General features: G+C 37.8%; 1 protein-coding gene and 1 non-coding gene across 3 annotated transcripts; one reads left to right on the top strand and one right to left on the bottom strand.

The window, feature by feature from the left end:
* Positions 1 to 3,542: 3,542 nt before the first annotated feature.
* Positions 3,543 to 3,629, top strand: TRNAM-CAU (transfer RNA methionine (anticodon CAU)). The gene is given in 2 exon segments: positions 3,543 to 3,580; positions 3,594 to 3,629. It is a non-coding gene; the product is annotated as a tRNA-Met (tRNA).
* Positions 3,630 to 3,844: 215 nt separating this feature from the next.
* LOC142607658 (uncharacterized) lies at positions 3,845 to 7,471 on the bottom strand. Of its 2 annotated transcripts, none has more exons than XM_075779227.1 (6): positions 7,192 to 7,471; positions 6,626 to 6,894; positions 5,355 to 5,489; positions 4,957 to 5,247; positions 4,209 to 4,653; positions 3,845 to 4,136 (listed from the first exon to the last, which is right to left on the bottom strand). In XM_075779227.1, exons 1-5 carry the CDS (start codon positions 7,358 to 7,360, stop codon positions 4,234 to 4,236), a joined length of 1,284 nt encoding a protein of 427 aa, XP_075635342.1. In that variant the 5' UTR covers positions 7,361 to 7,471; the 3' UTR covers positions 3,845 to 4,136; positions 4,209 to 4,233. The 2 variants fall into 2 exon arrangements, with proteins under 2 accessions (XP_075635342.1, XP_075635351.1); XM_075779236.1 differs by having other exon boundaries at positions 4,273 to 4,653; positions 7,192 to 7,467.
* Positions 7,472 to 10,416: the final 2,945 nt, after the last annotated feature.

Genomic DNA, 10,416 nt, shown 5'->3' with positions numbered 1-10,416 from the left:
TCTTCGACTCCTATAAACAGCCAAGTAGAACAGCAATGCAGGGCCCTTATGGCCTGTTTGGATGTTTAAAAAAGGAGGGGGAGTAGAGTAGATGGAAGGGGAGTAATTCAATTACCTTGTTTGGGAGTTTTTTAAGGAAGGAGGGGGAGGGGTTTGAAGGGGTTTCAACTACCTCCAACTCCCTCATTTTTAATTCCCCCAAATTGGAAAGATTTGGAGGGAGAGTAGTGCACATAAAATTATTGATAAAGTAAATTACCTAATTTACCCTTATTATATTTATAAAATTACAATGTTAAAAACAAGGGGAATGGCTAATTACTCCCTTCCCCCCTTACTAATTATAAAAACATCCAAACAAGGTGGAGAGTAATCATTCTCCTCTACTCTCCTCCCCACTACTCCCCTCCCCTCTACTCTCCTCCCTCTCTAAACTCCCAAACAGGCCATTAGGTGCGATGGACAAAGCCTCCAGAGGAATTTTATAAAGCCAATTTTGATGCAACTCTCTTTAAGAACAGTAATATGGCAGGTATAGGAATGGTGATTAGAGATTATAATTGTAATATTATTGGAGCTCTGAGCCAGAAAATAGCTTTGCCTCAATCAATTGAACATGCAGAGGCACTTGCAGCATCTCGGGCTGTGGCTTTTGCAAGGGATATTAGCTTGTTTAAGGTAATATTTGAAGGAGATTGCCTAAGGGTCATAAAAGCTATTAACACAAAGGAGCCATGCAAGTCTCTGTTTGGCTATATTATTGAAGAAATATGGAGTTTCAGTTCTGCTTTAATGGCTTGTAGCTTCCAACATGTAAAAAGGGAGAGAAACAAATTGGCACACGCCTTAGCTAGAAGGGCAGTTGTATCTGCAGATACTGATGTATGGGTAGAAGAACTACTTGTGGATTTGGATAATGTATTCAATCTTGATCTAGCTTAATAAAATTCACTTACTTGATCCTCAAAAAAAAACCTCTCAAAATAAGTAACATGTCATGGCCCTTCTCAAAAAAAATAAATAAATATAAACATGTCATGGCATCGATTCAAGCGTGACTTATTTCTTGCCGCATATTAAGCAAAATAGAGGCACGGGTTGCTACATCTACAAAATCTTTCACAACAAATTTTATATGGTAATTTGTTACGATTATTGTTTGGGCTTATCGTTGCCATCATTTTTTTACCTACCACTTATAATTCGCCACATAAGATTTATTATGAAATTATTGTGAAAGTGTTGTATCTCTTGCATTTCTTAATGTAAGAAAATAACAAGAGAAAAGTAAAAATTTAAGGTGTGTTTGTTTGGAAGTGAAACAGGATGGATGGAAAATTTTAGAGAAAAAATAGAAAGGAAAAATTTTTTAGAGTGTGTTTGGTTACGTAGAGAGGAAGGAAAATAAATAATGGGATATATTTTTTCCTCAAACCTGCCAAAATGTTTTCTATCCAAAATAAGGAGAAAACTGAATAGGGGAGCATGTTGCCCCATGTGCACATTTTTCAAGTTGTCTTCGTTTCTTTTTTCTTCTCCACTAGGTACGTTGCCCTTTTCTTTTCTTTCTTTTTTATGGACAATTGCCTCTTCTCTTTCTTTCTTTCTGTTTTTTTTTTTTCACTGGGCAGTACTGTGGTTCTTTTTTTTGTTTATATTTTTTTTCCTGGGCTGTTGCCTCTTTTTTTTTCTATACTTTTTGTTTCTTTTGATTTTCTAGGGCCTGGCGTGCTCTTTCTTTCTTTCTTTCTTTCTTTCTTTCTTTTTTTTTTTTTTTTTTTTTTTTTTTTTTTTTTTTTTTTTTGGGCAGTAATATTGCCTCTTCTTTTTTTTTTTCTTTTTTTGGCATGATTTTTATTTTTTAATAAATTTGGGTGACTGCTTTTTTTTTTGTGGCTATTTGTCACTTTTTTGTTTTAATTAAGCATCATTTTTTAACAAAGGTATATGAGTAAATTTATTCAAACTCATTTTTTCTATCCTTCCACTTTTCCACTCCCAACCAAACAAAAATGAAAGAAAATAAAATTTTTTCTATCCTTCCACTTTTCCATCCTCCCACCATTTTCTATCCCTCCAACCAAACAGATTCTTAAAGAAAATGAAATTTAAAATCATTTTTGTTACATTTTTTTATTAAAAAAGATTAAAAATTATTTTATTATGTTTTAATTTTAACATAATTTTTTATTAACATACTATCGTGCATGACATGTGATAACATATTACATCTATTTATCTAACCAAAATCTAACATAATGATTAATGACTAATTTGATCATTTCTCTAAGTTTAGGGATTAAAAACTTCAAATTGGAATAATAGTTGGTTTGATTTGACCTAAAGTTCAAAGGGGGTATTTGTGTATTTTACCCTTAAATTTTCTATAAATATATCAATTATTAAGTGGGGCCCGATTTTTGCTTTCCGGGCCTACCAGATAGTTTCCTCTCCAAAATAAGAAAAAACTTGGTGGGGGAAATATGATAGTTGAATGACAAAAATGCCCATGTGCAAGTTGCACATGGGCTTCAAAACGTTTTTTTTTTTTTTTTTTAGTATTTTGCTTTACTGGGTGTTTGCCTCTTCTTCTTCTTCTTCTTCTTCTCTCTCTCTCTTAAAACTTTCCTAAGACGTTGCGCTCTTTTGTTTTTTTTTTTTTTCCTTTTTTTTCTTTTAATTTTTTTTTCCTTTTTATCTTTTAATTTTTTAGGGCTGAGGCGTGGTGCTTTGTTTTTTTTTTTTTTAACTAGACATGATTTTTTTGACATAATTTTTATTTTTTAATAAATCTGGGTGATTGCTTTTTTTTTTTGTCACTTTTTTGTTTTAATTAGGTATCATTTTTTAACAAGGGTATATGGGTAAATATATACAAACTCATTTATTTCATCCTTCTATTTTTTTTTCACTCCCAACCAAACAAAAAATAGGGAAATCAAATTAGTTTCTATCCTCTCATTATGTCTATCCTCTCATTTTTTCACCTCTCCAATCAAACGGACCCTAGTATAATTTATATGAGTCTTTTAAGAACATTTAGGGTCCGTTTGGATAGAGCTTATTGCTGAAAACTGAAAACACTATAGCAAAATAATTTTTAAATGTGTGAATAGTGCTGTGGGACCCATTTTTAATATTTTTTTCTGAATAAAGTGCTTGTGGGTCCCATGAACAGTGCGTGAACAGTGCAGCTACAGTGCGTGAACAGTGAAATTGGTCTCGCGCACAGTGAAATAACGTGCATGAACAGTACCGGTTACTGTTCATGCGCGTTGAAAAGAAAAGAAAAAAGCTACAAAACGCATAATCTCAAAACGTGGCCACAATAAGCTGAATCCAAACTAAGCTTTAATTTTTTAAAATTCAAATGTCTCTCATTTATCTACAAATTTGAAGGAGTTGGAGGATTAAATGAAAAATGATCTTTTTGCATGAGCCCTAACACAATCAAAACAAAACAAAAGTTGTTCTTCTAAGTTTTAACCAATCTCTCGTCGTCGTAAGTATGATTATTGAAATAAGCACAGTAGTGACAACATGGGGTGGTGGCGCAGTTGGCTAGCGCGTAGGTCTCATAGCTTCGTTGAGTTATCCTGAGGTCGAGAGTTCGAGCCTCTCTCACCCCAATATTGTTTTTTTTTTTTATAAGGTTTTTCCAGTTACTTTGAGAACTGACCAGCGATTTCACGATTCACGTGTGCAACTTGTCGATAACTCAATATAATAAAATATTTATAATTTGATAACAGATATCTGAATAATTAAAACTGAAACACTACATGCCCACATCTGGCACTGCATGTGTTTTGATGAAATGTGGAAACATACCCAGTAATAAGAATTTCTCTACGTGAAATTGGTGCTAACTTCATAAAAACAAAATTCTTGAAAGTCCACAAACAAAGATATACCTATCAGTATATTGACAAAATACACTAAGAGTGGACTAGATTCATTGCCTAGTAGAGATGTCTCTTGGAAAATGAGATAAACCTTCGGATCACTGCCAGCTGACCCATCTCTTGTTGATTTCAAGATTTCTTTTGCCTAATTGAGCAATTTTCTGCTCTTTGTTAATGGTTTTTTCATTAGGCAGATCAACAGTAATACTATGTCCTGAAGCACCCTTTGGCCTGCAAAAGAAATTCATTTAGAGTCCAAATATAACAGCTAGCATATAAGCAACCTGAAACAAATTTTGCTACCTTCCCATTTAGAGACAGAAAGAATCTATTCATGATGTGATGTGCTGCAGCTTGATTCTCTCACCTCTTTTTGGGATGATACTGCTTTAATTGAACTGTTACGCTTCAATTGGAATCTTCTCCGAGCAGCTGTTTTTCCTACAACGTGGTGGGATCTTCGGTAATTTTTAGGCTTGGAGGCTCCTATCTTGAGAGGAGATTCTAGACTAGATTCTGAACTAACTCTTGAAATGCAACATATGAATTTAGGTACATCTGCTGCCGGACTGACAGAGGGGGCGTCAAGTCCCAAGAAATCATCATGAAGGAAACCATTTGTTTCTTCTCTGTATTGGCCATGGTTAGAGGAGGAAACAGTTCCACTTTGAACCATAGACATTTGCCTGTATTCTTTAGGAGCAACATGTTCATTAAACAATGTTGAAATTCCCAGAAAGTGGTCACACTGTAACATATAGAAAAGAGTGGACAAGTTAATTTTCCAAGTTTCCTAAACAACAAGATCCAAAAGCAGAAGTTGTGAAAGCCTACAGTGCCAGACTGCCACTAATGCAGAGAGTATAGGTGGTTCACTCATATGGAATGAAAATTTTGAGCTCTTTGACTTTTTGCACGAGTCAACCTCCTATCCTTTCTGCATTACTTATTTATATTATTACAATGTTCCTGGTAATACTCTGATATAGAGATTTAAAGTTCATTAGCTATGAGATTCTCCAATAGCTGTTGGAGAATATAAGTTTTTTACCCGTGCTTGGGCTGTGTCAGTGTCTGTGTCACTGAAGTGCAGTATTTCTTCATAGGAGTACTCATCCTGGTCAACAAAAAGCGAATGGACAAACTTTGTTTGATCCTCTTCATGTTCATTATGATCAGACTGAAATTGCACTTCATTATGGCCGTTGGTAAATGTGGAATCCATGAAAGAGGGTTCCTGCTGATTGTCTAACGGAAGCTGTGAGGAAGAGGCATCATAATTCTGCGGCTGCTGCAGCAGCTGTAGGACTGTTTCCAAGTCTTCTTCTGTGTGATCATATACCTGAATAAATAATCGCAAACAAGCAGACATCAGTTCCAAATTTGCTTCTCATGGTCCATGTAAAGTAGTTGAGATTGAAAATATTCATACGGCATGCTCCTTTTTACCTCTGGATTTGTATCCTCTGGCACTGGCTTTTCAAAATCAGAAGCAACATAGCTGCTTTCTTCACCTTCGTCGCAGGTTGTCACTACAGTTTTCTCATCCATTTTTTTCTTTAAGCGACAGAGGACAAAGGCTCTCTGCACAAGTGAATGAACTGATATTACTTAGTGGTAGTAGATAACAAAAGTTTCAGAAAAAACAAGAACACAAATTTCAGACATTTAAATCAGAAGCATATACCTAAACTCTTCTAATCACATCAATCACAGTCTAGGATGACATAGGTGTCCATCCAGTAGTAGTAATATACTTTCTGTTTAAGAAAGGTTAGTTTTTATGGATACAAACAATGAAGTTCAGAATCCCTTGTTGTGAACAATAATGATGAACATGTTAGCAAAAAGGCCATGAAGTTTATGGTAATGCACAACAATCAGCCAAAACCAAATCTATGAATGTGATTATAACTTAAAAGTACGTGAGGTGAAAAATAAAATTTCACCAATTAGCTTTATAATGGAACTCAAATGGTCAGACACCACATTTGGCCCCTGAAGTTTATCCATTTTTATAATCTGGTCTCTAAAGTTTCAAACGTAATAATCAACTAGGTACTTTATTTGACAATGAAATAATGAATTTAAGTGAAGCATTTATAATCTTATTGTTTTTGTAATGAAATATTACTATATTTTGTAAACTTCTTACGAGTGTCAAAAAAAACAAAAACTAGTTTATTTTTTGGGGTCAATTCATATTTTTTGACGGGGTTAAACTCTAATAAAATTTTGATAAATAATAGATATAAGTTACTTAACACGATTAAATTTTTTTTTAGGGGAAGGGGATTAGCCCCATAATCCCAACATAGTTTCGTCCCAACGAACTGCTCGCTTTTTATCCATTTGTGCAGCTCACTTATATTTTTTAAGACAACTTTTTTCCCCCTTTTTATCATAAACATGCTCTGTAGTGTAAGGGCCAAATTGAAACATTTTACATTTTTTATAGAACAGTCTAACAATTGATTGGGAAAATTGGACAAACTTTATGGACCAAATATGGTTTTGACCCACTTATAATAGAACCCATCAACTCGCAACAAGAAAACTCTGTTACCAATCATCTTAAATACAGAGTAATCTTCTAATTGCACACAAAATAAAACATGGAAAACAAGGAAAGTACCTATCATAATCCTAATAAAATGAATAAGTTAACATCATGTTCATGTTTGTACCAAATTAAGAGCATTAACATGAACACCGCCAACCTGGTGAGGAAGAGTTACTGTTGGTTGATACTCGTGCATAACCCAGCTGGTCCTGACCCCATCACGAACACGACCTCTATGGAACACTAGCGTCTTCTTTGTACCAATCACATTGTTGGTGCCTTTAGCTTTGATCTTCCTATCTTTACCTGTGACTTTCCAGTACCCGGATTTGGTAGCCCTGTTCGTCCTGTTACTGTTGGAGCTCTTGAAATCCCGGGGACTAAAGAAGAACCATTCTTGATCATCTGACTTGATCACTGAGAACTCTGCACAACCATGAAACAAAGCAAGACCCTTCATTACAAAAACACCCTTTTTTTCTTCTTCTTTTTCTTTTTTTCTCAAAGCCTCTGTTGGAAACACTTCGTGCAAAAATTCTCAACTTCAATGCCTGGTTTCTAAGAGTTGAATATAATAAAGTATGAAAACTAACTATCGATCATGAACAAGAACAAAATAGATTGCAAACCAATTAATTCTTGGAATTGAAGTAAGAGAAAACTGTTTTAAAAATTAAAATTAAATTTTTGGCACTTGGGTCAGTAAGATAATGCAGTACATACTAGGTAAATCCGAAGGCTCCCACTTGCACACATTAACTTCAGGGATGACATGGACTTGGGAGTCATTGCCTTCCATTTTGAGCCTCAGATAGTGACTCACGAGTTCTTCATCGGTTGGGTGGAATCTGAATCCCACTGGCATCGATTCCATTCCTTTAATGCTTGTCATTTTTCAATAACTTCAACTTTCATTAATAAGAAGAGAAAACTATAAAAGCAAACACAGATTTTAATAAGAGGAAGAAGAGATTTAGGACTGAGCAAGGAGCGAGAGCCATCTATAATGTCCTACAATTGTTCGTATATATATTGCATTTGACTAGAAACTTTCCCTACAAGTCTTCTGCCCAGCTTAGCATCCAAGTTACCCTGAGCTCTGATAGAGAAAGAGAGAGATTGACACGTAGACTAGTCAAGGTTTTTTTTTGGTTGCTGAAAACGTAGTCAAGTATTATACCTATAAAGGTAAATTTTGCTAAATAGTACAGTATATTTTTATTATTTAATTCACACTACTTTGAAATTATTTGAAAATCAAAATCTAGCATATTTTTTAAAAACATTATTTACATCCAGAAATGCAAAAAATAAATTAATTAATTAAAAAAAAATATTTTTCATCACCAAATATCTATTTTATTTATTTTACATTATTAATCATACATCTCATAATCTGTGGGAGGTAAAAAGACCTTGATGGGTACATGGGCCATTGGGTCATGCTAAGGAAGGCCGACCTGCTCTTGGGTTTAGGACTTGTTAGTACTATGGGTCGGCCCATACGCCGAGGGTCCGAGGATCCAGCCGAGGATGATTTTTCCCTTCGGACTGACACCGTAGAACCCGGGACTTCATGGTAAAGGTTAGGAAAGGACACGAACAAAACCAATGGTTAAAGGGGATGAACCCTTGAATGTCCTAGAAGCACCGATGTTGGAGAAATATCAAAGATAAAGGCTGCTACCTCCACATTAAAGACCCTACACCTACCGCCCTGGCCGCATTAATGGGGAGGTGACACCTAAACAGTGGAAGGGAAACTTCTGGTTACTATTTAAAGGCACTGAGAAAATAAATATCTAGGCTAAGGGGGAGTTGGGGCAACACGTGTACAAAGTATTCCAGAGAGTAGTATTTAAAGAGCAATCTAAGACAGGAAAAAGGGGATGGACTTTTTGTAACCTAAAAGGAAAAAGAAACAAAGAGAAAGAGATAATATAAGAACAACTCTCGGCTTACATCCGAGGAAGCTGATTTACAATATTCCTTGTTGTCTCCAAGTACTTGCAATCTTTAGTTTGTCATTTAATCCTCACACACTTCTAACCTGGGTTTCAAGCCCACACTCTACAAATTCATATTGTTTAAGGCTCATTGGGCCTGAGCCCATAACTGTTCTTGGGGCCAGGTACAATTGTGCACTTACAATTGGCGCCGTCTGTGGGAATCTAGTCTAGAAGAGGTAGGGATATTATGGCAGGCTTAGGCTCTCACCATGCAGAGTCACAAGGATCACAACCGGAAGATCATTTCGAACGTCTTGAACATCGTAGGGATCGTGAGGGAAGCGTCCATACAGAATACCCAGGGGCTAGCCATACTCATGGTGGGGGTGGTACTACCCACGATGAGGGTTCTAAATCCATGCAGAAGGAAATCAATCGTTTGAAGAGGAAGTTACGCCGTGCTAAACGTAAGGTTTCCCCGTCCTCGTCTAGTTCTTCCTTGGAGAAGGATAGGGGAGTTGGCTACAGTTCAAGGTCGTGTTCCCCCACCAGCGCAACATCCTCCGATGAGGAGGACAACCAGTCAACCCGCAGACGTAAGAAGCTTCGTTCTAGGGGCTTAGGTAACGATACCATGAGTAGGGCGTTGCACCAACTCTCTAAATCTCCGTTTTCACGGAGGATTGAGAGGGGGAGGCTTCCCAGGAGGTTCACCCAGCCCACCTTTACCATCTATAATGGCCGGACTGATCCGGTGGAGCACGTGAGCCACTTCAACCAGAGGATGGCAGTGCACTCTCACAACGAGACTCTGATGTGTAAAGTCTTCCCCACCAACTTGGGACCAGTGGCTATGAGATGGTTTAACGGTCTCAAATCGGGGTCTGTAGGCTCGTTTGGGGAGTTAACTAGGGCATTTGCTTCGCGGTTCATTACGTGTAGCAGAGTCCCTCGTCCATTGGACTCGTTGCTATCCATGGCCATGAAGGAAGGGGAGACACTGAAGGCATACTCTGACCGATACTGGGAGATGTTTAATGAAATAGATGGCGACTTTGATGAGGTGGCGCTTAATACCTTTAAGGTGGGTCTCCCTACTGATCACGACCTAAGAAAGTCTTTGACGAAAAAGCCCGTCCGCAGCGTACGCCGTCTTATGGATCGTATTGATGAGTACAAAAGGGTAGAGGAAGACCAGCAGCAAGGGAAAGGAAAGGAGAAGGTTATCCCGCAGGAGAGAAGGGATTTCAGGTCGGACAGATATAACAACAAGCCGAGGAGGGATTATTTCGGACAATCCGGCTCAGCAGCACCTCAGGCTGTAAGTACTGTGTTCCGAGAACCAGTGCATCAGTTATTAGAAAAAGTTCGTAAAGAGCCCTTCTTCAGATGGCCCGGCAAGATGGCAGGGGACCCTGCGAGAAGAAATCAAAACCTCTTTTGTCAGTACCATCAGGATGTGGGCCACACTACCGAGAACTGTCGGACCCTGTGGAACCATCTAGAGCAGCTCGTCGGTGAGGGAAAGTTAAAGCAGCACTTGTGTCAGCCCACTGGGCAAGTCAGTCAAGTTGGTTCAAACAATCAGAGGAACAATTCATCTCGACCAGCATTGGGAACAATTAATGTTATCTTCGCTGCACCTGGTAGGACCGGCTCAGGTCCCACTAGGGTGATGGCAGTTTCCCATCCGCAGGCCGAGGATGTGGGTAACAGGCCGAAGAGATTAAAGGGCACTCTACTTGTCTTGGGTTTCTCCGAGGAGGATAAAGTAGGGACTATCCAACCCCATGACGATGCTCTTGTGGTTACCCTCAGGATAGGGAATTATGATGTGAGAAGGGTGATGATAGATCAGGGCAGCGGTGCAGATATCATGTACCCTGATCTATTTAAAGGGCTAAGGTTGGAGTTGGAAGATCTAACTCCTTACGACTCCCCACTTATAAGCTTTGAAGGGAGAGCCGTTGTGCCGAAGGGACAGATTCGTTTACCCGTT

This window comes from Castanea sativa, chromosome 1, assembly GCF_040712315.1.
Source record: "Castanea sativa cultivar Marrone di Chiusa Pesio chromosome 1, ASM4071231v1".
In the NCBI taxonomy this organism is placed as follows: Eukaryota; Viridiplantae; Streptophyta; class Magnoliopsida; order Fagales; family Fagaceae; genus Castanea; species Castanea sativa.
Note: the sequence above shows the minus strand (reverse complement) of the source record. Positions and strands in the feature narration are given on the sequence as shown.

Excerpts from the sequence above, each read along its gene's own strand:
- LOC142607658 (XM_075779227.1), bottom strand. The coding sequence starts at position 7,360 with ATGACAAGCATTAAAGGAATGGAATCGATGCCAGTGGGATTCAGATTC. Across the intron at positions 6,895-7,191 it reads GGAGCCTTCGGATTTACCTA|AGTTCTCAGTGATCAAGTCA; the intron begins GTATGTACTGCA and ends ATGGTTGTGCAG. Across the intron at positions 4,654-4,956 it reads CTGACACAGCCCAAGCACGG|TGTGACCACTTTCTGGGAAT; the intron begins GTAAAAAACTTA and ends TATATGTTACAG.